The 27000-nt window shown below is 44.1% G+C and overlaps 1 protein-coding gene across 7 annotated transcripts in view; it reads right to left on the reverse strand.

Moving 5' to 3' along the window:
• The window catches only part of ATP10B (ATPase phospholipid transporting 10B (putative)), a 392121-nt gene that overhangs the window by 72440 nt on the left and 292681 nt on the right, over positions 1 to 27000 (reverse strand). For all 7 annotated transcript variants that reach the window (XM_086412751.1, XM_086412752.1, XM_086412750.1 and 4 more), the window contains 6 exons: positions 24887 to 24972; positions 20896 to 21002; positions 16769 to 16900; positions 12898 to 13025; positions 10088 to 10340; positions 2256 to 2494 (listed from right to left, as the gene is read on the reverse strand). In XM_086412751.1, the coding sequence (XP_086268877.1) occupies positions 2256 to 2494; positions 10088 to 10340; positions 12898 to 13025; positions 16769 to 16900; positions 20896 to 21002; positions 24887 to 24972 (945 nt within the window). The remainder of the gene's footprint in view (positions 1 to 2255; positions 2495 to 10087; positions 10341 to 12897; positions 13026 to 16768; positions 16901 to 20895; positions 21003 to 24886; positions 24973 to 27000) is intronic.

Below are 27000 nucleotides of genomic sequence, written 5' to 3' on the forward strand. Positions count from 1 at the left end.
CATTTCATATATGATATTACACGTTTCAATGCCATTCTCCCAAATCATCCCACCCTCTCCCTCTCCCACAGAGTCCAGCCAGTGAGAGATGAAACAGGGACACAAAGAGGTTTAGCATGTTGCTTAAGACCACCCAGCAAACCTCGGCAGAGTTGAAACCAGAGCCCACATTTCCTGACTCTAGGCCTAGTGCCCACACCCCCAGACAAGTAGCTGGGGTGCTATTGTCTGACTAACCCCAGATTTTCAGTCTGAAAATTTAACAGTTCATAGAAGGAACACATCACCATCTTGCCCTGCCCAGGCAACAAGAATTGGATATTACTGTGTCAATTTCCTTATCGTTCATGAGTGAATTTAGCTAGAACTGGACTTCAAATGTGCCAGCCAGGGCAAATCGATGACATTCAAGATCTGGAAATAGCTCATAGTGCACGTGCCCCTTTCAGTGACCATCAGCTAAGGGCCCTGAATAAAAGTTATACTGACTGAGTCAGGGCCGCAGTTTTTCCTGGGCTCTGAAATTTGTGAGACTGAACAGGGACCAATGAATCTGCATATCCCAACTGATATCTACACAGGAAAGTTTCCTTTTTCTCCTGGAGGAGACATTCTCAGATACACAGGATGCCTGTGGTATCCAGAACTGGAAGAAACCAAAAGACTCCAGCAGCGCAAGATTTAGTTCCTGTGCCCAAAGAGAACTCACTGAATCCATTGTCCAAACATTTAGGTAAAGAGCTGGGGGAAGAGGATTCCATTCAGAGGGGACGGAATTAAATCAGAGAAAGACTTGACAATATGCATATCCTATTGTTACTTCTTTTGGGAAAATCAAAAAGAAAAATAAAAACCAAAATATTCCCAGAGTCATCAATGGATCATTCTTCTTGTAGGTTTGTAAGTATCACATGTCTTAACACATTGCTATTTTTTATCCTTGCTATTGTTGTGTTTATGTGCATGATAATAACATACATGCACAGAATGTACATTATTACATGCAGTATATAATTACGTAAGTATGTTAACTTTGTACTTAAATTAGATAAACAACAACCCAGAAGATACAGACTCACAGAATTTCCTGTCACAGTCAGAAAACACAGTCCTGGGTAATGAATACTAGGTAGCAATGTAGAAAAGGCTTTTGATATCATGTCAGAATCCAAAAAAGCAGCAGGTACAATTTATGTATATGATGACTGCAAAAATGTTAACACATGTAGTTTGTGTGTGTGAGTGTGTATGTGTATAATGAGTGGAATGAAAGACGAGTGAAATTTACCAAAATGATCATTCTGAAAATCTAATGCTCTAACAGGATGATAGCACTTTCGGTCCCTCTGTGAGTATATGTGTCTTGTTCAAGCTACCAGGGGTCCTTGAGGCCTTCTCTGTAAGTATTGAAGACTCTGAATGATGTGTTCCCTAGAGGAAGAGCTTGATGCAGAGGACAGTGGAATGGGACAGGAGTCAGAGGCCCTGGCTCTGGCCTTGGCTTCTAGGGCATGCTGCCTCATCTTGTGAACAAACTCAGTGTCTTCATGCTACCTAGATGTTTAATGGTAACTGTTCCAGTGGATCGAATGTGAAGGGACCATATGCAGAAAACCCCAAATTTGCAAAGTTCAACATCCTAGGGGCCAAGCAGTTAGCCTAAGAGAAGGAGGTGGGCTGGGTAAATTTGACAGAGATGTCCTCTGCTTCATAACAACTTAAGACTCTCTGATTATCACAATAAATACATTCTCCCATTTTTCTTGAAGCCTGTAAGCCTTATAGGTTCACCTTTCATTTTTCCACTTTATAGAAACATGGATATGTCAGATATCTCTCTTTCCTATCAACTGTATTTTGGAAAAATGTACATAGTGAACTTGCTGCTGGGCCTCAGTGCAGGGATGCGTATAGAGAGAGGGGGTGGGGGACACGATGAGCTGAGGATGGCACACCCAACCTGGGGAGCGCAGACTTCTTAATTCAAATCAGTTATCACCACAGGGAAACACTGGCTTAGTGAGGAGACTTTTTCTAATTCCATTTCGAAATCTCTCAATGTCAAGACATTGAACATTTGAAATTAACAGACTCGTACATGCAAAACCTATACAGATTACAAACAAGACCAAGGGCTGCCATTTTGAGAGCAATTCAGGGTTTATACACCCTTCTCTTTCATGCCCTGGAACCATCCCCTATCTCTCCTCAAGAAAGGTCACTTGCAATTCAAAGAGGGAAAGGCAGGCACTTACTATGGAGCTGCTGAAGGCCACAGAGGGCTGTGAGATTTCACAGCGCCCCATAGACCTTTGTCGTGAGTGGCCCTGGATGGGTACACGGGCACTCTGGCTCCTCCTCAGAGGCTGGGACCCTCCTTGGCCCCTCATTGTTGCTGGGCCCTGGTCCCTTCGGGCTGGGAAGGACAAGCACCGGTATTGGGTCCACTCTTCACTGTCTGAGTCCAGCTCCTTTGGGGTCTCCAGTCGCTTAGCTGCAAGAAAGGAATCTTGTTATTGCCTCAGTCATACCTCAGCCAGATCATGGCTGGGGAGATGGTAGACTTTGGGGGTGAAGCTAAAAGAGCATGGTGTAAGAACATTATGCTGCTCTAGATTACAGATAGCTGGTTACCCTGACTGGTGAAAGTGGGGTACAACTTGGTCACACAAGTTCAAATCCTGGCCCTCCTACCTCCTATCTATGTGACTTTGAGCTTCGCATAACCCACGCCTCTACTTCCTCAATTAGGGGTTATAAAAACTATCCAACTCATTGTTTTGAAGACTTAATGATATAATGGTATGTATAAAAGACTTAATATATAACGATATAAAAGTGATAAGCATACTCTAAGTATTGGTAATGGTAGCTGTAATTATTAAGATTAGAAGCTCCCATGTACCTGGTTATCACTTTGGCAAAGGGGATTGGACTGCCTATTGGTACCTTCTCTTTTCTCTTTCTTAATCCCTCCCACTCAAAAGAATGAAGAATGAAAGAAGTGATCGGGAGGAGCCGGGATGGCGGAGGAGTAGGATGGGGAGAACACTTTCTCCCCCGCAAATTCATCAAAAGAGCATTTGAACGTCGAGTGGATTCCGCAAAACAGCTTCTGGATGCCGGCAGAGGACATCGGGCACCCAGGGGGGCGGTCCAACTCTTCGGAAGGAGGTAGGAAGAAATGTAGAGGACAGAAGGGGAGACAGAAGAGGGAGGGACGGGGCTCCGTCCCGGGGAGGGAGTCTTGAAGGGAGGGAGGTTTCCAGACACCGGGAAGCCTTCTCACTGCCGGGTCTGTGCCGAGCTTTGGAAGCACAGAGGGCAACGTAACAGGAGGAAAAAATAAATGAACAATTAAAACTCGAAGATTGCGAGTCCTACGGTAGCTCCCCCAGTTGAGAAGCAGCGCAGACGCCTGCAGGCGCCATTAGCAAGCGGGGGCTGGGCAGGGAGGCGCAGCGCGGGCTGCATCGCTTAGAGTGAGAGTCTGGCCTGAGTGCCTTGAGCACTGTCTGAGCGAAATAGTTTGGGCTAGCAGACCAGACTGTGGGATATCTACTACGCGAAAAGCCAGCCCCAACCTAAGACCGCCAGGCCCGTGCACGGAACAAGGAATTGAACAGAGATGGCCGGCTGCAGACCTTCCCCCTCCGGTGATAGGCAGCCAGAGCCGGAAGGGGGCAATCGCAGCCCCAGAGAGACATTATCTATAAAACTGTAAGCAGGCTTCTTTGCTAACTAAAACTTCTTGGGGGTCTGGACGGTTAACATCTGCCTGAGAAGGTGCGCCGGTTTTGCGCCCAGATGACCGAGTGGCGGGGAGGCGATAAGTCGCAGCATTGGCGCTCGCCAAACACCTCATCACTTGAGCTGCTCGGACCTGGGAAGAGCACAATACTCAGGCCCAACTGAGTCTGCGCCTCTGAGGACTATCCGAGTGCCTGAACCTGAGCGGCTTGGACCTGGGAGGTGCATGCAACCCAGGGCCGGCCTTGGATTGTTCCCGGCGGAACAGCCTGGAGCCCGAGCGGTGTGGGCGGGGAGGCTACACGCGCAGTGAGCGGGGGCAGACCCAGTGTGGCTGAGGCACTGCGAGCGCACGCCAGTGTTGTTTGCTTGCAGCATCCCTCCCTCCCTCCCCACAGCGCGACTGAACAAAGAGAAGAAATACAGTTCCACCCATCAGAACACTGACACAAGCTTCCCTAACCAGGAAACCTTGACAAGCCACCTGTACAAACCCACACACAGTGAGGAATAGCCACAATAAAGAGAACTCCACAAACTGCCAGAATACAGAAAGGACACCCCATACTCAGCAATTTAAACAAGATGAAGAGACAGAGGAATAGCCAGCAGATAAAGGAACAGGATAAATGCCCACCAAACCAAACAAAAGAGGAAGAGATAGGGAATCTACCTGATAAAGAATTCCGAATAATGATAGTGAAATTGATCCAAAATCTAGAAATTAAAATGGAATCACAGATAAATAGCTTGGAGACAAGGATTGAGAAGATGCAAGAAAGGTTTAACAAGGACCTAGAAGAAATAAAAAAGAGTCAATATACAATGAATAATGCAATAAATGAAATTAAAAACACTCTGGAGGCAACAAATAGTAGAATAACAGAGGCAGAAGATAGGATTAGTGAATTAGAAGATAGAATGGTAGAAATAAATGAATCAGAGAGAATAAAAGAAAAACGAATTAAAAGAAATGAGGACAATCTCAGAGACCTCCAGGACAATATTAAACGCTACAACATTCGAATCATAGGGGTTCCAGAAGAAGAAGACAAAAAGAAAGACCATGAGAAAATACTTGAGGAGATAATAGTTGAAAACTTCCCTAAACTGGGGAAGGAAATAATCACCCAAGTCCAAGAAACCCAGAGAATCCCAAACAGGATAAACCCAAGGCGAAACACCCCAAGACACATATTACTCAAATTAACAAAGATCAAACACAAAGAACAAATATTAAAAGCAGCAAGGGAAAAACAACAAATAACACACAAGGGAATTCCCATAAGGATAACAGCTGATCTTTCAATAGAAACTCTTCAAGCTAGGAGGGAATGGCAAGACATACTTAAAATGATGAAAGAAAATAACCTACAGCCCAGATTATTGTACCCAGCAAGGATTTCATTCAAGTATGAAGGAGAAATCAAAAGCTTCTCAGATAAGCAAAAGCTGAGAGAATTCTGCACCACCAAACCAGCTCTACAACAAATACTAAAGGATATTCTCTAGACAGGAAACACAAAAATGGTGTATAAATTCGAACCCCAAACAATAAAGTAAATGGCAACGGGATCATACTTATCAGTAATTACCTTAAACGTAAATGGGTTGAATGCCCCAACCAAAAGACAAAGACTGGCTGAATGGATACAAAAACAAGACCCCTACATATGTTGTCTACAGGAGACCCACCTCAAAACAGGGGACACATACAGACTGAAAGTGAAGGGCTGGAAAAAGATTTTCCATGCAAATAGGGACCAAAAGAAAGCAGGAGTAGCAATACTCATATCAGATAAAATAGACTTTAAAACAAAGGCTGTGAAAAGAGACAAAGAAGGTCACTACATAATGATCAAAGGATCAATCCAAGAAGAAGATATAACAATTATAAATATATATGCACCCAACACGGGAGCACCGCAGTATGTAAGACAAATGCTAACAAGTATGAAAGGAGAAATTAACAATAACACAATAATAGTGGGAGACTTTAATACCCCACTCACACCTATGGATAGATCAACTAAACAGAAAATTAATAAGGAAACACAAACTTTAAACGATACAATAGACCAGTTAGACCTAATTGATATCTATAGGACATTTCATCCCAAAACAATGAATTTCACCTTTTTCTCAAGCGCACATGGAACGTTCTCCAGGATAGATCACATCCTGGGCCATAAAGCTAGCCTTGGTAAATTCAAAAAAATAGAAATCATTCCAAGCATCTTTTCTGACCACAATGCAGTAAGATTAGATCTCAATTACAGGAGAAAAACTATTAAAAATTCCAACATATGGAGGCTGAACAACACGCTGCTGAATAACAAACAAATCACAGAAGAAATCAAAAAAGAAATCAAAATTTGCATAGAAACGAATGAAAATGAAAATACAACAACCCAAAACCTGTGGGACACAGTAAAAGCAGTCCTAAGGGGAAAGTTCATAGCAATACAGGCACACCTCAAGAAACAAGAAAAAAGTCAAATAAATAACCTAACTCTACACCTCAAACAACTAGAAAAGGAAGAAATGAAGAACCCCAGGGTTAGTAGAAGGAAAGAAATCTTAAAAATTAGAGCAGAAATAAATGCAAAAGAAACAAAAGAGACCATAGCAAAAATCAACAAAGCCAAAAGCTGGTTCTTTGAAAGGATAAATAAAATTGACAAACCATTAGCCAGACTCATCAAGAAACAAAGGGAGAAAAATCAAATCAATAAAATTAGAAATGACAGTGGAGAGATCACAACAGACAACATAGAAATACAAAGGATCATAAGAGACTATTATCAACAATTATATGCCAATAAAATGGACAACGAGGAAGAAATGGACAAATTCTTAGAAAAGTACAACTTTCCAAAACTCGACCAGGAAGAAATAGAAAACCTTAACAGACCCATCACAAGCATGGAAATTGAAACTGTAATCAAAAATCTTCCAGCAAACAAAAGCCCAGGTCCAGACGGCTTCACAGCTGAATTCTACCAAAAATTTAGAGAAGAGCTAACACCTATCCTGCTCAAACTCTTCCAGAAAATTGCAGAGGAAGGTAAACTTCCAAACTCATTCTATGAGGCCACCATCACCCTAATACCAAAACCTGACAAAGATGCCACAAAAAAAGAAAACTATAGGCCAATATCACTGATGAACATAGATGCAAAAATCCTAAACAAAATTCTAGCAATCAGAATCCAACAACACATTAAAAAGATCATACACCATGACCAAGTGGGCTTTATCCCAGGGATGCAAGGATTCTTCAATATCCACAAATCAATCAATGTAATACACCACATTAACAAATTGAAAAACAAAAACCATATGATTATCTCAATAGATGCAGAGAAAGCCTTTGACAAAATTCAACACCCATTTATGATAAAAACTCTCCAGAAAGCAGGAATAGAAGGAACATACCTCAACATAATAAAAGCTATATATGACAAACCCACAGCAAACATTATCCTCAATGGTGAAAAATTGAAAGCATTTCCTCTAAAGTCAGGAACAAAACAAGGGTGCCCACTTTCACCATTACTATTCAACATAGTTTTGGAAGTTTTGGCTACAGCAATCAGAGCAGAAAAAGAAATAAAAGGAATCCAAATTGGAAAAGAAGAAGTAAAACTCTCACTATTTGCAGATGACATGATCCTCTACATAGAAAACCCTAAAGACTCCACCAGAAAATTACTAGAACTAATCAATGATTATAGTAAAGTTGCAGGATATAAAATCAACACACAGAAATCCCTTGCATTCCTATACACTAATAATAAGAAAACAGAAAGAGAAATTAAGGAAACAATTCCATTCACCATTGCAACGAAGAGAATAAAATACTTAGGAATATATCTACCTAAAGAAACTAAAGACCTATATATAGAAAACTATAAAACACTGGTGAAAGAAATCAAAGAGGACACTAATAGATGGAGAAATATACCATGTTCATGGATTGGAAGAATCAATATAGTGAAAATGAGTATACTACCCAAAGCAATTTATAGATTCAATGCAATCCCTATCAAGCTACCAACAGTATTCTTCACAGAGCTAGAACAAATAATTTCACAATTCGTATGGAAATACAAAAAACCTCGAATAGCCAAAGCGATCTTGAGAAAGAAAAATGGAACTGGAGGAATCAACCTACCTGACTTCAGGCTCTACTACAAAGCCACAGTTATCAAGACAGTATGGTACTGGCACAAAGACAGAAATATAGATCAATGGAACAAAATAGAAAGCCCAGAGATAAATCCACGCACATATGGACACCTTATCTTTGACAAAGGAGGCAAGAATATACAGTGGATTAAAGACAATCTCTTTAACAAGTGGTGCTGGGAAATCTGGTCAACCACTTGTAAAAGAATGAAACTAGAACACTTTCTAACACCATATACAAAAATAAACTCAAAATGGATTAAAGATCTCAACATAAGACCAGAAACTATAAAACTCCTAGAGGAGAACATAGGCAAAACACTCTCTGACATACATCACAGCAGGATCCTCTATGACCCACCTCCCAGAATATTGGAAATAAAAGCAAAAATAAACAAATGGGACCTAATTAAACTTAAAAGCTTCTGCACATCAAAGGAAACTATTAGCAAGGTGAAAAGACAGCCTTCAGAATGGGAGAAAATAATAGCAAATGAAGCAACCGACAAACAACTAATCTCAAAAATATACAAGCAACTCCTACAGCTCAACTCCAGAAAAATAAATGACCCAATCAAAAAATGGGCCAAAGATCTAAATAGACATTTCTCCAAAGAAGACATACAGATGGCTAACAAACACTTGAAAAGATGTTCAACATCACTCTTTATCAGAGAAATGCAAATCAAAACCACTATGAGGTACCATTTCACACCAGTCAGAATGGCTGCGATCCAAAAGTCTACAAATAATAAATGCTGGAGAGGGTGTGGAGAAAAGGGAACCCTCTTACACTGTTGGTGGGAATGCAAATTAGTACAGCCACTATGGAGAACAGTGTGGAGATTCCTTAAAAAACTGGAAATAGAACTGCCTTATGATCCAGCAATCCCACTGCTGGGCATACACACTGAGGAAACCAGAAGGGAAAGAGACACGTGTACCCCAATGTTCATCGCAGCACTGTTTATAATAGCCAGGACATGGAAGCAACCTAGATGTCCATCAGCAGATGAATGGATAAGAAAGCTGTGGTACATATACACAATGGAGTATTACTCAGCCATTAAAAAGAATACATTTGAATCAGTTCTAATGAGGTGGATGAAACTGGAGACTATTATACAGAGTGAAGTAAGCCAGAAGGAAAAACATAAATACAGTATACTAACGCATGTTTATGGAATTTAGAAAGATGGTAACGATAACCCTGTGTACGAGACAGCAAAAGAGACACTGATGTATAGAACAGTCTTATGGACTCTGTGGGAGAGGGTGGGAAGATTTGGGAGAATGTCATTGAAACATGTGAAATGTCATGTATGAAACGAGATGCCAGTCCAGGTTCAGTGCACGATGCTGGATGCTTGGGGCTGGTGCGCTGGGAAGGCCCAGGGGGATGGTATGGGGAGGTTGGGAGGGAGGAGGGTTCAGGATGGGGAGCATGTGATTTTTTTTTTTTTTTTTTTTTTAAATAAAATTAGAAAAAAAGAAAAAAAAAAAAAAAAAAAAAAAAAAGAAAGAAGTGATGTGTGTGTGTGTGTGTGCGTGCACGCGTGCACACGTGTGCTGTGGGGGGAAGGAACCAAGGGGATCAGTCAGCTGTATCAGCCACCTTCAGTCTATGCAAGATGACAATCCAGGCATTTTCTAGCCACATCCCCTAAGGCAAAGCTTTGTGTCAGTGACCCCAAGAGGTCAGTTAGCATGGAGGGCATTTCCTGATTGTATCCCATGTGCTTCCACCTGCGCCTGTCCTGTCAGGTAAGGTAACCTGAAAAATTCCTAAACTTTGGTTGCAGGACTGGAACATAATTTGGACATCTTCTCAGTGCATTCCTGACAGGTAAATATCCTCTGTGTCAATTATACCAGGCAAAGATCCACTGAGGACAAAGATCAACCACCTGGAGGGCTACCACACAGGAGATTACCCATAGCCTTCAGGAGCAAATGAAAGTTTACAAGTGATAAGAACAGCATTGATCTGTGACAAGGAGGCCGCAGGGATACAGGATGCTACTTCCCACAGAACCACTAAGCCTTTGCCGAGAGCCAGGAGAATGGGTTTTAATCACCACTCTCTTAGGAGAGCAGGGGTGATTTCTTTATAAGAAGGATGGGGCCCCCAGGAGCCCCCTCGTACCATTTTCTTGGTGAGAATACTCGTGGCCCATGATGGTACAACGTCGGAACACCATCTTGTTCTCGGTCAGTGTTCCCGTCTTGTCGGAGAAGATGTACTGGATCTGACCCAAGTCCTCAGTGATGTTGAGGGCTCGACACTGAATGGACAAGTCAGTCTCTTCATCATACAGGTCAAGGTCGTTGTGCAGGAAGAAGACTTGCCCGAGCTTCACCAGCTCAATGGACACGTACAGGGAGATTGGGATCAGTATCTGTGGGGAGATTGAGTCCCACTGTGTCAGATAAAGAGGCTGGTCTGCCATCTCAGGACCTTCCTGAGTGATGGAGTAGCAAAAGCATTTCATGAAAAGCTCAGGTCAGCTCACGCAGTGGGTTTTCTCTGAGAAATTAAAGCTCAGTGACCTCATGCCTGCCTTGGGATCCTTAGGAGAATCTGAAAAACACATAGGCCTTCCTGAGCCAGGAATATTTGGTATGGGGTAGACACTCACCACTGCTTGTTAAATGACTGAGCTGGAAGGAGTAAGGAGCTCTAGTTACAGAGTCGTGTTGGGTTCAGGTGTGCAGCAAAGTGATTTCATTCTCTCTACATAACATTGTATATACTTTTTCCTGTTCTTTTCCATTACAGTTTATTACAAGATATTGATAATACTTTATACACTAGATTCTTGTTATCTGCTTTATATATGGTAGTTGCTGCTGCTGCTAAGTCACTTCAGTCATGCCTGACTCTGTGCGACCCCACAGACGGCAGCCCACCAGGCTCCCCCGTCCCTGGGATTCTCCAGGTAAGAACAGTGGAGTGGGTTGCCATTTCCTTCTCCAATGCATGAAAGTGAAAAGTGAAAGTGAAATCGCTCAGTGGTGTCTGACTCTTCGCGACCCCATGGACTGCAGCCTACCAAGCTCCTCCATCCATGGGAGTTTCCAGGCAAGAGTACTGGAGTGGGGTGCCATTGCCTTCTCCAATATATGATAGTGTGTATCTGCTAATCCCAGACTCCTAATTTATGTCTCTCCCTCTCTTTTCCCTTTGGTAATCCTAAATCTGTTTTCTATTCAGATTTATTGTTGATCACTGTCCACTGATGTAGCTCAGATGGTAAACAATCTGCCTGCAATGTAGGAGACCTGGGTTCAATCCATGTGTCAGGAAGATCCCCTGGAGAAGGAAATGGCAACCCACTCCAATATTCTTGCCTGGAGAATTCCATGGACAGAGGAGTCTGGTGGGATACAGTCATGGGGTCGCAAAGAGTCGGACACGACTGAGCGACTAACACACACAAATACTGAATGCTGTTTTAGGTCCTTCAAATGGCAATGCCTGGAAAATCCCATGGACGGAGGAGCCTGGTAGGCTGCAGTCCATGGGGTCGCTAAGAGTCGGACAAGACTGAGGGACTTCACTTTCACTTTTCACTTTCATGCATTGGAGAAGGAAATGGCAACCCACTCCGGTGTTCTTGCCTGGAGAATCCCAGGGACGGTGGAGCCTAATGGGCTGCCGTCTATGGGGTCGTACAGAATCGGACACGACTGAAGCGACTTAGCAGCAGCAGCAGCAGCAGAACAAAAGCCCTGGACTTGAAGACCTCCCAGTCCAGTAAACAAAGAAATTCTATATTGAGTGGTGGGAAGTCTCATGAAAAAAAATAATAAAGTAAAGAGTGAAGGCTGGGAGGGCATATTTCAGAAACCACAACCTTTGTGCTGAAACCTGAAGAAACGAGGGCGTGAGCCTGAGGTTATCTGTGGGAGGAGGCATGTTCCAGGCAGGGCACGGGCCGGCAGCTGGGTGTCTGCAGGGCTGCGGTGAGAGTCAGCAGGCGTGTGTGCGAGACAGCTCAGAGATGTGGTCCCCGAGGGAGTGGGGCCCAGATCACTTAGGCCTTGTTGGTCGCCTCAGAACTTTGTATTTCCCTTTGTATTTATTTCACTTTTGGTTATGAAGCCTTGTTGGTCACCTCAGAACTTTGTATTTCCCTTTGTATTTATTTCACTTTTGGTTATGAAACCATCAGAGGGTTCAGGGCAGAGGAAGAGCATGACTTCCTCCTTATATTTAAAAAGGGTTACTTTGCTCCATGAATGAATGAACTAATGAATGAAAAACGTTGCCAGTTGGATGGCCAAGAAACATGCTCAAGTACTGTAAGAACTCAAACAGATGGGGTTTTGTCAAAACAAAACTACAACTTCCCCTATCTTTTCATGGACTGTAATTCTTATTGGGCCTGAGGGTTTTTTTTTAAATCTCTTTATACCTCACTGCAGGTGTTTACCTACAAGTAGGGGCCTTTCTTACCTCTCTCTTACAGGTAGTCTACATCCTTTGCCTTCTTTTCTCCTATGTAGTGCTGGTTCTTCTTCAACCTAACAAATATGACAACGCTAACCTGTGGTTTCTTTCTCTGAATGCTTGGGGCTCGGAAGTTTTCATTCTTTGTGCTGTGTTATCGTTGTGGTTCTCAGGTCAGAAGGTTCACCAGTTCTAGATCTGGTGGCAGGACAGGCACCCGTGGATCTCTGTTGTAATCTTACTTTTAAATTACAAGAGTCTGATAAATATTTCCCTCTGTTATTATCTGAGGCCAAGGTCCCCTCCACAAGGCAGGGCTGGTCCTGACATTATACCAGATACGAATACCTTCAAAGACCCATAAGAAGCAATCAATGTTTTCTCATCTCAGTCCAGTTAGTTCTTTCTCAGGGTCAGTACTGAGTTTTCTTTTTCTTTTTTGCAAAGTTGTACAGGTGTTGGCCGTTAGTCTTTTGAGCCCCGAGATGGGGAGGACCTCCTACCTGGAGCAGGATGATCATGGTGAGGAACATGTAGAAGCCCCCAAGGGCAAGGGGAAGGTAGTTGCCCTTGGCATCTGGAACGTCAAAGGGAGGGTGCTCTGTGAAGGTTCCATTCCAGAGGCCGTGACCTGAGAGGAGGCAAAGCCAAGCATGAGGCAAAATCTCCACTTAATCTTCAATTGGTCAATTACATCAGCCCGTCCCTGACCTACTGCCAGAAATCAGTGTGCTTTGGAGGAGCACATCCTTGTTCTATATAACACTGTGTGTGTGTGTATTCATTTAGCTCTAAGTGGTCCTTCACATACCCTACATTTCAATCTCTCCTCCTAGCAGAGGAGACTAGCATGGTGATTATTTAGATTTTGTTTAAATCCTATTATAGAGGAGTTGGAAGTAGAGAAAGGGACAAGAGTTTGTTTGTTTTCTCCTTCATGCACCCACCCATCCAATCATCCATCCCTCAATCCATCCATCTACCCACCCACCCATCCATCAACTCTATTTACTCACTCCTCCCTGCCTCTCTCCTTCCCTATATCCAAAATTGATTAATTCAAAAAGGAGTTGGTCCTACTTTTTGTCTTTGAGGAGTTCCCTACCAAGTCAGGGAGTCTGATGTAAAGATACAAATCTCACCTGGCATGAGCTAGATCCTGGAATGCTATAAGAGCCCATAGCAACAGCCTCAGATACGGACTGAACTCTCTGTTTCTCTAATTATAAATGGGGATAGCAACACCCATCAAGTGCAGATTGATAAGTGCAACTGGCACTGAGCTCTCTGAATCTCAGCATCCTTATCTATCAATTAGTAACAGTACCTTCCCTATGGGGTTACCGTGAGAACAGGATCACCTATGTGTATAATGCTCTTGACTCCAGGACAGAAACTATAGAGAATAAAAGGCAAAAAGGATGCCACCCTGACCCTAAGATACTTCTTTGCCCAAGAGGTTGGACCAAATACCATCATACACAGCAGAATAAAGGAGACTTATAGATGTGAGGTTAAGGGCCAAATATATGGTACAGAGTAAGGATCACTGGCTTTCAGAGGAGCTAGAGATCATAAAAGAAATCAGAGCAGGCTGCCTGGAGGAGGCCTGGAGGGATTCTGAAGCCCAAGTGGGTACTGGGTGATCAGAAAGGTCTGGGGAAGACAATCCAGACAAATAAAAAAGAAATTCCATCTTCATACATTAAAGTAGTGAAGTGAAAGTCGCTCAGTCGTGTCTGACTCTTTGTGACCTCATGGACTATAAAGTCTTTGGAATTCTCCAGGCCAGAATACTGGAGTGGGTAGCCGTTCACTTGCCAGGCTCCTCTGTCCGTGGGATTCTCCAGGCAAGAATACTGGAGTGGTTGCCATTTCCTCCTCCAGGGGATTTTCCCAACCCAGGGATCAAACCCAGGTCTTCCACATTACAGGTGAATTCTTTATCAGCTGAGCCACCAGGGAAGGCTGGTAAAGTAAATGTGTGATAAATAACCCTGGAATGGTGCTCATTTGTGAGCCATCCCCTCCTACAGGAGCTATACTTTAGTTAGGTGCCAACAGAGGCCTGTCACTCTATGAGTTGTTATTCTCAGACAAGAGAATCCTGCCCCTCCCCATTACTTTCTCAAAGTATTTCTTATTTTGGGCAATCTTCCAAGCTGCTTCTAGTTTGCCTGAATCTTGTCTAACTCTGTGACCCTTTAATCATTAACCTCCTTTCTCTAGAGACATAGTGACATGATCTTCAATGTCCTTTCCCGGTTTGACAGTCCCTAAAAAACCTTCCCCAAACAGAGCCAAGAGTTTTGCAGCATCTCTGCTGACACAGATGGACCACAAAACCAATCGGTGGCTTTCTTGTTTGCTGGCTTCTGCTCCCTGCAGGTACTGCCCTTCCAGCTTTGAGCCCCCCTTGGAGTGCCGTGAGATACACCTGGGAACTGCATTCATTCAAAACTCCAGGCCATGCACAAGACTAACCCTGTGGTCACACATAAGAACTTTGTGGGCTGGGCAACGTTTTAGGTCTTGGACACTGTCTTAAAAACAGTGATGAGGACTTCCCTGGTGGTCCAGTGTCTAAGATTCTGTGCTTCCAATTGCAGGGGGCCTGAGTTCGATCCCTGGTCAGGGAACTAGATTCCACATGCTGCAACTAAGACCTGGCACAGTCAAATAAATAAATATAAATAAATATTAAAAAGAAATAGTTTCTAAAAAATAAAGTATAACAACAGTGATGGGTGCGATTTCTGATAGAAGCAAGTGAAGAGCAAACGAGACAGCTGCTCCCTGGTGCAGAGTCAGCAGGGGGCTCTGGACTCAGCATATGAGTTCTTCAATTTGATCCTCCCTGCTTCTTTTAAGGCCTCCTTTAGGGTGTCAAGAACCGTCCTTAGTGTTGAGCCATAGAGCGGGAGAGTAAGAACGAGGATCGTACTCGCTGCCCTGCCTACCCTCCAAGGATCGACTGAAGTAACTCCGGATCACTCCTCCCACAGCGGTCTGCATTGGCTGTAGTAGATCTGGCCTCAGCCTGCTCTGTTCGGGGTTCCATTCTTGGCTTTGCTCTTGCCAAATAGCCAAACTCTCCTCTGCAAAAGAATGATTTTCCCTCCTGCCACTGTGCTTTGTCTGTGCTGTCCTTGGAGTAAAGTGTCGTCTCTTTTCTTTCACAGCTGCCGGCCCCATCCTGTCCCTGCCACCTCCCTCTTCTGGTGAGAATCAGCTTCAGCAAGACTTCCTTCCTTGATGTTCCCATAACACCAGCAGCAGGCTGAATGCTGTCCCCTAAGGTGTCTGTGTACTCAACCTGGGGCCCTGTGAGTATGCAGAAGGGACCTTGCAGACAGGATTGAGTGAAGGACCCTGAGATGGCGAAGAGGAGCCTGGGTTATCCGGGTGGGCCTGATGATGGTGTTACAAGTGTCCTTATAACAAGGAGGCACAGGGGGATATGCCCACAGACAAGAAGGAGATGTGAAGTAAGGCGCTTTGAAAACGAAGGTGTGTGTGTGTGTGTGTGCTCATTCGCTTAGTTGTGTCTGACTCTTCATGACCCCTCTGGACTGTAGCCCTTCAGGCTCCTCTGTCCGTGGGATTCTCCAGGCAAGAATACTGGAGCCATTTCCTTCTCCAGGGGATCTTCCTGACCCAGGGACGGAGCTCGAGTCTCCTACGACTGCTGCATTGGCAGGCGGATTCTTTACCACCTGGAAGTCCTGAAAATCTCCCAGTGCCGCAAATTCGGAAACCCAGGTGGCCAGCAGAAACCAAAAAGACAAGGGGCTGCTCCCCGCAGCTCAGGGTCTCCGGAAGGAGCCGGTCCTGCAGGCACCCTGGTTTTAATTCAGTGAAATTGATTTTGGACTTCTGAACCCTGGATATGTAACAGAATCAGCTAGTGTTGTTTTAAACCACTCAATTTGCATTAACCTTTTACAGCAGCACTAGGAAAGGAACACAGTACCTGGTGCCGCCCTCACTGAATGTGACAGATGGTGTTATTGATTCTGCTCTCTGGCTGGACTTGTTCCTGCTGGACTCTGAGGACCTTCCTGCTCTCTGAGGACAGTCCTGTGATTGATTCATCTGTTACCCTCTCTGGGTAAGGGGGTGCCTGGGTTCAGGAAGTATTTCCTGAATAGACACATGCCAGATGCTCTTCCTAAGATTTAGGGCACATACAACTTTCAGAACAATGTCATCTGCATTTTGGCTGAATGGGCACCCTGTTAAATACAGAGTAGGCTTGTTTTTATTTATTAACTTCTTTTTGTAGATAAGGAAACTGAGGCTCTGTGTTGAGGCAACTGGCACAAAAGAAACAGAAGATGCCTGTGGGGTTGTTCTTTCCAGAACATTCCATACCTACAGCTCCAATGAGGCACATGAGGAAGAGGATGCCGATGCAGGAGAAGATGTCTCTGTTCATGCGCCGCTCGATCTTGCTGCGTTTGTACCGCGGGCCGCTGTTGTTCAGCATGGCTTTCGTCTCATGGCCTTTGTGGGAGAAGTCAGATCGTCAGTCTTTGGCCCCCCGTTTGCCTCTGGCTCTTCCCGCAGGAGATTTACCTCTGTGCGGGGCAGGGACAGAGTGCAGACGGAGAGAATGGATGTGTGGACACAGGAAGGGTCTTGGGGTGGTGGGGGGATGAAACGGGAGAATGAGATTGATATGTGTACACTATTGTGTATAAACAAGATAGCTAGTGGGAAGCTGTTGTGCGGCACAGGGCGCTCAGCTCAGTGCTCTGTGATGACCTGGAGGCGTGGGGTGTGGGGGGGTGGGGGGGAGGCTCAAGAGGGAGGGGATATATGATACAACATATGTGTATACAAATGGCTGGTTCATGTTATTGTACAGCAGAAATTAACACAACACTGTAAAAGCACATCTACTCCAATTGAAAAAAAAAAAAAACCTAAAAAATTAACAAAACAAGAGAGGCTTCATTCTCTAACCTGGATGTGTCCTGGCATAGGGAGGTTCTGGGAGCAGCTGGAGAGACCTCACACAATTGGTCAGCGGGTTTTTACGGAACACCCCCTACCTGCTGGACATGGGGGTGGGGAGGGGGCGTGGACCAGGCTCCTGTGCACAGGCTGTGTCCTACACAACTCAAGAGGCAGCCCTCACTTTGTAGCTGTCATCGATTTGTAAGCCTCTTAGGACACATTTCTAGCAAATGACAGAAGGCTGTCTTGAGGAAGGGCCATCTTCTAATTTTCACAAAGGGGCTGTTATGGGTTAGTGGTGGGATACAGTAGTTAAGACAGACGATTCACATGCTGGTGAAGATACGCAAGCAAACAAGTAAATAAGGTCATTACAGTTGGTTGTAAGTCCCATGAAGTAAACAATAAATAAGGGCTAGAAAAATAAGAGATGCCGTTAGAGAGCATGGTCAGGGAAGGCTTCTCAGAGGAGGTGACATTTAAAGGAGACATGAATGGAGAGAAAAAGTTGGTAGAAAAGGGCTTTGGGCTGGGGAACAGTACATGCCAAGGCCCTGTGGCAGCACTGTACTTGAGGCCAGTCATTTTCATGCTTGCTTCTTTGCTAAGGTGTTTGTTGCTTGTACAAGAGCATAGTGGCCAAAGGCCTCCACCCCAGCATTAACTCTGGGCAGCTCCTCTCCTGTCTTGGAGTTCTGCATAAAATTTTGTTCAAAGAAAAAATAATAAAATTTAAAAACTACTGATCTTATCCAGTCGCCCCTTTTCTCCAGTTGGAGAAACCTATGATGGAAGCATAGAAGGGACTTGTTCCAAGTGAAAGGATACATGAACATCAGAGCCGCATGGAGAACCCAGGATGCTGATTCCCACTCTATTTCTCCTTCCACTGACCCCTGGTACCCAAGTCACTCAGCTAAGAGCTGACAGTGTAACTAAGCCTTGTCTTTAAACAGAGCCTTTCCCTTGGGGCTGCTAAATTTTAATTACTGTGCCATACCCCTCAGAAGACAAATTAAAAGACACCATCATACGTTTCCTGTGCAAAATGAAAGAGAACCAATACATCAGCTCTAGCAGCGAGTGGTTTAATGCTGTTTAGCTGGTGGCCTTGTGGATTTAAAGTGGCAGTGAAACCGCAGGAGTGAGCACACTCTGGGCTTATCATGTCAGGCTGCAGTTGTTCAAGGGCTGCCATAGCTGGGGTCCCTGCCTGCCCTGGGCTCACCCCATACAAGATGTCCTGGGACCACCCCCTTCACCCACTCCTCACTTCCTAAGACTCTTCTGTCCCTTTGGCAAAATGTGGTCTCATGGGGGAGGCATCACGGTGTGGTGGATAGAACGTGGGCTCCAATGTCTGACAGAGTTTGGCTCTCAGGCACTTGACCTTGGGTTGGAGGGAATTAATCTCAGGAGACATATGACCTTGGTGGAATTAATCCTTTTGTATCTCAATTCCTCATCTGCAAAATGAGATATTATGGTTGTGTGCTCTGGCATAAGGGAATGAACGGATACATATAAAGTACCTAAACTAGTTGGTACACAGTAGGGCCTCAATAAATGTCTGCAGTGAGAAGCATACACCTCCACGTGGAATTTCTTCCTCTTGGAAAACTCGACTTGGCTTTTTTTTGATCCTGAGGCGCTCCTGTTGTGTCCATCTATACCTCCAAGGCAAAGAGTACAGCTCCCGACCAGTCATTCTCCGCAGGGGACTTTGTTCCCCAGGGCACATTTGACAAAGTCTTCAGAAATTTTTGGTCATCATCTTTGAGGAGGTGGCACCAATGGCATCTAGTTGGCAGAAGCCAGGGCTGCTGCTAAACATCCTATAGGGTGCCCCCCCGCCCCCCACAAAGAACAATCTGGGACAAAGGTCACCAGTGTTGATGCTGAGAACCCCTGCTCTAGATGACAACACTTAACACCATTAGTACCATGTTGGCTCACATTTTTTGAGACCCTGATGTGTGCCAGGCTAGTGTTAAGCCCTTTTCACAGATCATCTCATTTGAACCTCACAGTCCTATGAGAACAGGTTAGCAGTGCCTTTTGTGTGGAAAGCTTGACCAGCTTTTCAGGAACTTGCAGCCAAGGGCTCGTTTAGTGTGTATGAAAGTCGCTCAGTCATGTCCGACTCTTTGCGACTGCATGGACTACACAGTCCATGGAATTCTCCAGGCCAGAATACTGAAGTGGGTAGCCATTCCCTTCTCCAGGGAATTTTCCCAACCCAGGGATTGAACCCATGTCCCCTGCATTGCAGGCAGATTCTTTACCAGCTGAGCTTCTAGGGAAGCCTAGGGCTGGTTTAGCCCCAGGCAGTCTGACTCCCAGTAACCATGATTAACTCCCTCTCTGTAAGACTTCTCATAGGCCACTCCTGTCATCCACTCAGAGATTTGTTTCTGCTCAAGCAGAGAAGAAAACTCAATGTTTATGAGGGTTTTTTGGTGGGGCAGGGATTATTGAAGGGGTCATGTTTAGAAAGTCTGTCAGACAGCACTGAACTCCACTGTCAAAGACCCTTGAAAGCAGTGACCTGTGTTGACAAATATAGCCAGCTAGATTGTGACACTATTTCAAAAAAACCCTACTTTTCTCTCACAGTCTGCCAAAGGGAGTCATAGGGTAGACTGATGTGTTAGTGCTCTTCCCTGTCTAACAAAGTTTGGATTCTATGCAGACAAAAACATACCAACTAAAAGTAAACAAAATATTATAAGGTGTCCCAGTGAGTGCAAGATCCAGGGAAACTTATTCTGGAGGGTTCCAGGGAAGGTAGACACTCCAGGGAGACTGTGTTACCTCCATAGAGGTTTGCGGTTGTTCAAGTGAAAACAGACATGTGCTGAGCACCCGTGGAGCGCCAGGTGCCAGGTACTGGGGGTTCAGCTGTCCCAAGACCCCCTCCAAATCTCATTATGAGAAGTGCTGCTGTTATCTTTTTTCAAGGGGAAGCAAAATCAAAGTGCAAAGAAGAGACAGACCACCGTATACAGAACCACAAAATGAATAAAGCTTATAATAAAAACAACTGCAAAAACAACAACCAAGACTCATCATGCCCTCATGTGCTACACACGGCACTGGGTGCTTTCCATGTCTGGGCCACTGTGCTCTCAGGAGTGCTTTATGAGACAGATACAGATGTTATTCCCATTGTACAGATGAGGACACTGAGGCAGACACGGAGATGTTGCTAAGTTTGGTGAGGTTACTCCTCAAGCTCAAGAAGATGCTCTTCAATCCCACCTATGGTTAGTGTCACAAAACCATTAGGGATGCATGAGTCCCCCTCCCCGTGTTATCCAGATGAGTGACAGTGACTCAGAATCGAATTAAGTCTCCTGTGGACCAAGTGAGCTGCTGTGATTCCAGCCTTAGTTTGCTTAGCTGAGAAACAGGAAATCACATGCTTCTACCCGTTAGAAGTGATGTGAGCTCCCACCAACTAAAGATGAATTTGGAGGAGGTTTTGGAGGAAGGAGGAGAAAGGGCAGGGACATAGGAAAGTGTTCAGGGACAATAACCTGCGTAGATGACAATGCCAACAGCCACTTCAGTGTTTCTGATGGTGCAGCCTCGAAGCAGAAGACTCTCACTGCCAAAGCCTGTCCTGGTCTGATCGGGATGTTCCCTGGAGATGATGAAAGACAAAAATGGTTTGGTGGCATCTCCACACTTTCACTGGTTAGTGTCTCAGAATTAGAAGTGGTGAGTAAACACGATCCCTCTTCTCCCTCTTCTTCAGAAAGCAATAGTAACTTGGAAACTAATTCCCATGTTTAAATGCAAGACTTCATTGGTCCTAGGACACCTAATGGGGACTGGACCATTAGAGGAGAATTACCCAACCCTAAGGATGTGATTTTGCCTAAGAGGCAGAACTCCAATGAGGAAGATTTAAAATGGTTTTAGGGGCAAAATGTGGGGGAACTGGCTTCTGACCCTGCAAGGATAGGTGCTGTGCTCCCTGAGGCAGTGTTCACACGCCCATCACAGCTGCTGGGTCTGCACCCACACAAGCTGAACTCTACACACACAAGTCTGTAGAGGACAGGGACAGTCCCACCTCTCTTATCATGAGACTTTGAGGAAGGGCAGCCCAGAGGCTCCCCTCTTAGCCTCTCTCGCTCCATCCTCATAAAATAAACAGACCTCACAGCAGGAGGACCAGTGGCCTCTGTGCACATCCTGGGAGGCAGCTTCTCAAAGGGGAGATCCGTAGAGTTCTTCCCTTCTAGACTCAGGAAGCATCACAATTTCCCACTTCACTCTAGAAACTTATGAGTCAACCCACACCAGGGTTGACTCTGTCTGGTCCTCATTCAGTCCCGATGCCCTTCCCCTCTGGGATTTTTAGGAACTTTAAATATAACTTGCCCACAACACTGGGGAGAACAGAACAGTAATCATCTGAACCCTAACGGATTTTCTCTCCTTCTAACTCTTTAATACTTCATTTCTCTAGGTCCAGTTTTGTTTCCTACGTATTAAATAATGGTCATGACAACCTTAGAAGGTAGGTCATGTTTCATACCCATTTTAAAAATAGGAAAACTGAGGCAATCATAGTACATGGCAGAAAGGGGATTCAAATCCAGGAAGTCTGGCTCCAGAATGCTACAATACCACTCAGTACACTCAGAATAATTCTTTACTGTGTTTATAAACTATATTACTTACATGATTTTATTTGACTCTTCACAGCTCTGGGAAGTTAGCAGGGTGATTATCCTTGCTTATGAGAAAGTTGAAACTCAGAAAGGGTGAGAGATCTTTCCAAGGACATACTTCCGGGACATAGAACATCCCAGGACTTGGGAACCCAGACCCCAAACACCAAGCCTCATGTGATTTTCACTACATTGGAATTCTTAAAGTAGCAGCCCATTAATTTATATTGAATCAGTCATTTCCATTTGCAATTCTTTTGAATTTAACAAGGAAATATCTTAGTTTATCTCTGTTAATCCTTTCTAACACTTATTTAATTTTTTAACATGGAGGAGGTTTTGGCAATAGTCTGTAGTTAGAGTACAATAACTGTTTTGATTTCATTTTACTAATTTTGCTGTTATAAAATTTATATATGGAAAGTAATACTGCCATAAATCTATGGCAAGCTATATATAGCAGTGATTCGGGTTGCCCATAGTGCCAGTAACATAACTTTTTCTTCTGAAATAAATTAAGAGAAAAATAAGCCAATTAAAAATCTGTAATATATAGTGTTTATGAGTGTGATACAAATCATAAAGGTGGCTGAAGTTGAAGACGCACCTGTCCTTATGGAGGGAGCTGCTACAGATGGAATATGGAATGATTCACTGTTTAGTAGCTAGTGGTTTAAAGGGCATTTTTATGATGCTCTAAGGTGATAACCTATGACAGCATCTTCCTCGTCTCCTGGTCATAATGTTCCTTCATAGCCCTTCTATTTAGTGCACTGTTTACAGGGATGCTTTATCTAACTGACTCACGGCAGTATTTCTCCACCTTGATACTACTGACTGTTTGGGTGGGATTAGTCTTTGTTGCGGGTCTGCTCTGTGCCTTATAGGATGCCGAGCAGCATCTCTGACCCCTGCCCACCAGATGCCAGCAGCACCTCGTCCCAGCTGTGATAATCAACAACGTGTCAGACACCGTAAAGGTCCTTTGATAGAGAGGAGGGAAGGGGTTTGAGAACCACTGCCCTGGACTGATCTTATTGCTTAAAAATTGCATCGTCAAATCTGACATTCCTCATCTTCAAAGCATTAAAAACTACTCAGTTTCTAGCCAGCCTGGGTAGCCCCAAGAGAGTTCCTACATTAAGGAGGCCCAAAGAAGCTTCTGGACACCTGGAGGCATCAGACCTGTGGTTTGCTCAGCAAGAGAGTGTAGGTCATCTGTGGGTGGTGGGCCTCGGTAGAGATGTGGGAGCATGGTGGAGAACTTGCCAGCATCCCATGGACTGGCTGGTAGACTGACCAACTGCACTTTCCGGGCTCACCCAGTCCTGGGCAGGTGGGGAAAGTTGCCTTTAGAGGCAGTGACCAGGAAGAGGAGGTTCTGGGGGTTGAATGGAGCTGGGAAAGTTCTGTCTGAGATGAGCCCAGGCTGAAGCTTAGAAAGGCTGGATGCTGGCATGAGCTGTTTGGGGGAGAAAGGATTATAAATAGAAACCCAGCAATGAGGCTGCTCTCCAAGAGGATGGAGAATGACTCAAGGCATGGGAGCCTTGGGATGAACCAAATCCACAAAACTTGTGCATGAGGGGAGGACTTCTTGCCCAGGCGGGTGACAAGCTCCAGTTCGCCAGATGCCTGCTATGAATCCTCTTCTCCTCCAGGAACTTGCGCCCTTCTCTGTCTGTCTCCATCTGTGCTCTTTAATTTTTTAAAAAGTAATTTGCACTGAAAATCTGCCATTTCTTTTGCATTGTTCTTGCTTTTCCCCCTTTTATCTTGCTCCTCAAGACATCTCATATGGCCTGGGGAACAGTGGTTGGCGGGAAAGCCCTGGCACCTGCCTCCTGAGAAATCTTCTGAAGTCTCATTGCAAGCCTATTGGTAGAGAAGCTGCCATAACATGTCTGCGCTCATCGTCTGCATGTAGACAATGCAAAACACAGGGGTTAGAGTGAAAAGACAGGATGCAAGTCCTGGCCCTGCCTTGTAGCTGCTGTATGCCCCTGAGGGAATCCTGAAAACTTTTATCATCAGATCTCCCGTCTGACAACTGGAAATCAGAATTCTCACTTCCCTGGGTTGTTTTGCAGATTAAATGAGATGATGTTCTGAGAAAGTCCTCTGAAAGGCTTAAAGCCCTGAATAGGGCCTTTATTCACATCTTTCACCACTGCTCTTTTTTTTTTTTTTTGGTCTTTTGCATTAAGACCAGTTGTCAAATGTGGGAGCAAAATTACAGCAAAACTCTCAGGCTGAATCAAAACTGAAATAATAACAACAGTAATTGCAATAGCAGTAACATCATGAACTATCTACTCTGCCTGTTTTCATGCTTTGTGTATGATCAACTCTCAGACAAGAAAATTCCTGTGATATAATCTTTATTTTACAGGAGTGGCAATGAAGGCCCAGAGAGGTTAATTAATTTACTCAAGGTCACACAGCTTATAAGTGACAGAGCCTGGTTTCAAACCTAGGTCTGTCAAACTCCAAAGTCCCCTTTCTTACCCACAGTGCAATAAAGGCTCCTTCAGAAATCTGGTCTAAATTTAATCATATTTGCCTCCCCTGAATCAGAGTGTGGTCTTGATTTTGATGCTGTTTCACAGAGTTCTGAAAAAACTATTAGTGAATTTAAACCTGCGAGATAATTAAATGTCACTCCATCAGCAACAAAGACTGGAAAAGGTTTCTCAATTTAGTTAGGTTTCTCTAACCCCTTCTTAAGATAAAAAGAAATAAACTTTCTTAGGATCCAGATGCTTATTTGTTTGGCCATTTTGAGACAAAACTTCTAGCTGCAGAGGCAATATTTATAAGCAACACACAGGTGGCAAATACTTACATATAACCTTTAAATTTGTTGAGGTGGTTGTTGGGCTTCTCACACACGATGGTGTTGTGGAAATGTTCTGGTTGGAACTGGACCTCCTGTGAGAGAGGGAATGCCGTGAGGTTATTAAGTCAGAGGGATCTCGTTTTAATAGGATCACTGGGAGAGCTAATCATAGTTAGAACCATTGCAAATAAGGTAATCCCCACTTTGTTGCACAGTGATAATTGTAATGTGTTAGAAAAAACAGCTAACCTCCTCATTAAGGAGGAAGAAGTAGATGCAGATGAAAACTTGAGTGCTTGGTAAAGGGAGGGTCCTGTCCTGACTAATTTTTTCTGGCCTGGATTTCATTCTCTAGACTCAAGTTGCCCTGTAGAACTTACTGCCATGATGGACATGTTCTATGTCTGCACTGTCTAAAGTGGAAACCACACATCGTGTGTGGCTGTGGAAATATGGTAGTATGACTGAGGAACTGATTTAACTTTTATTTAATTTTAATTAATTTAAATAGCTACCTGGGGTTAGTGGCTACCAAACTGGACAGTATAGAAATAGATGATCAAAAAGAAGAAATTATAAATCACACCACCTACAGCTAGCCAATATTCTTGCGTATTTAGAATTTCCAGAGTTTAAAAAAGTATGTACATACACCTACACACATTTATGTATGGGCACACACCCACATTTATGCATTTCAAAAAGTGAGACTTAGTGGTCATATAGTGAACATTTTTACACATTATTACATTTTTCTACATCTCTTAAACACCTGGATAGAAACCTATTGTATAAATGCCACCATATTTCACTACTGAACACTGACCTGGTTTCAACTGTTGGCTGTTGCAAAAATGCTGTGAAAATAATAGCTAATAAAACAAAATAAGTAGCATTTACTGGACTCTTACTTCTGTCAGATGCTGTGATGAGAACTTTAGAAATGCTATTTTTTCTTCAAGCTTACAATTCTTCTATGAAGTAAGAACTTGGCTGCCGTCTATGGGGTTGCACAGTCAGACACGACTGAAGCAACTTAGCAGCAGCAGCAGCAGAGATGGGAAAACTATGACTCAGAAGGGTTAAGAGGCTGCCTGTGGTCATATCAGGACCAGAATTTGAATCCGAGTCTGACTGCCGACCCTCTGTTCTTTACTTGTACACCACACTGCCCCCCACCCCCTACTCCCACAAACATTCTTGCAGCCAAGCATTTAAAACACATTCTTGCCTCTTCATTTTTTCTCTTTCGTTAGGTATTTTAGTTTACAATCTCTTAAAGTCCAACCTGAGGAAAATACAACTAGGGGTGAGGAGATCTTTCCTTTTAATTCTACCCTACATTGGCTAAAAGTACATTCAATCATTGAGCCTCCATTTTCTCATCTATAGAATGGGGCTAACACCACTGTGCCTCAGAAGACAGAATTTGTGTGGGAAAGTTTTGAAAGATGTAACAGGCCATGCCATAGAAGGAAGTAGTGCTAAAGGTGGCATTGGAACTGGTTCCCTGGGTAGAGATTTAGCCTGAGTAGTGAATTTATCACTCCAAGCTGCAAGGTACAACTGTTCAAAGGGGTAAATTGATTAGAAGAAATGACAGCGTCTTCTGGCTTGGTGTAAATATACTGTCCATTGGTTCTGTGGGGGTGCCAACATAAATAAACTCTCTGCTCACTTGAAATAAATTACCCATCCAGGAGTTTCTAAAAATACAGCCCTTTCCGCCTCCAAGTATTGATTTTTTCAGGGACAAACACTTGCCGACTTCTGAGATGATGACAAATAACACTGTGATTTGTCAGCTGCCTTCGCGGTCCTGATTAAGCCATGTGCTTCCCTCTGGATCCATACCACTCGGCTCACTCTGGCTTTTGGAATCTGAACTCATTTCAGATGTCTGCAGCAGCAGGTCTGAGAGCTAATGATCACCCTGCAGTGAGACTGTCGCCCGTTTAATCATCGCCAGGGATCCCTGGCTGTCTTGTCCTCCAGCGGGGCTTCCCAGTGACCTTCCTTCTGAAGTGTCCTGTGTTCTTTTATTCTTCTGGGCACTTGTCTTGGGTGCTCTGTCTGTCTCCTTCTCCACATGGAGAGGTGATTTTGCCCTTCCTAGCTCC

The sequence above is a fragment of the Bos grunniens genome, chromosome 7 (assembly GCF_055505025.1).
Source record: "Bos grunniens cultivar Pamir isolate PY7600 chromosome 7, Bosgru_T2T1.0, whole genome shotgun sequence".
Lineage (NCBI taxonomy): Eukaryota > Metazoa > Chordata > Mammalia > Artiodactyla > Bovidae > Bos > Bos grunniens.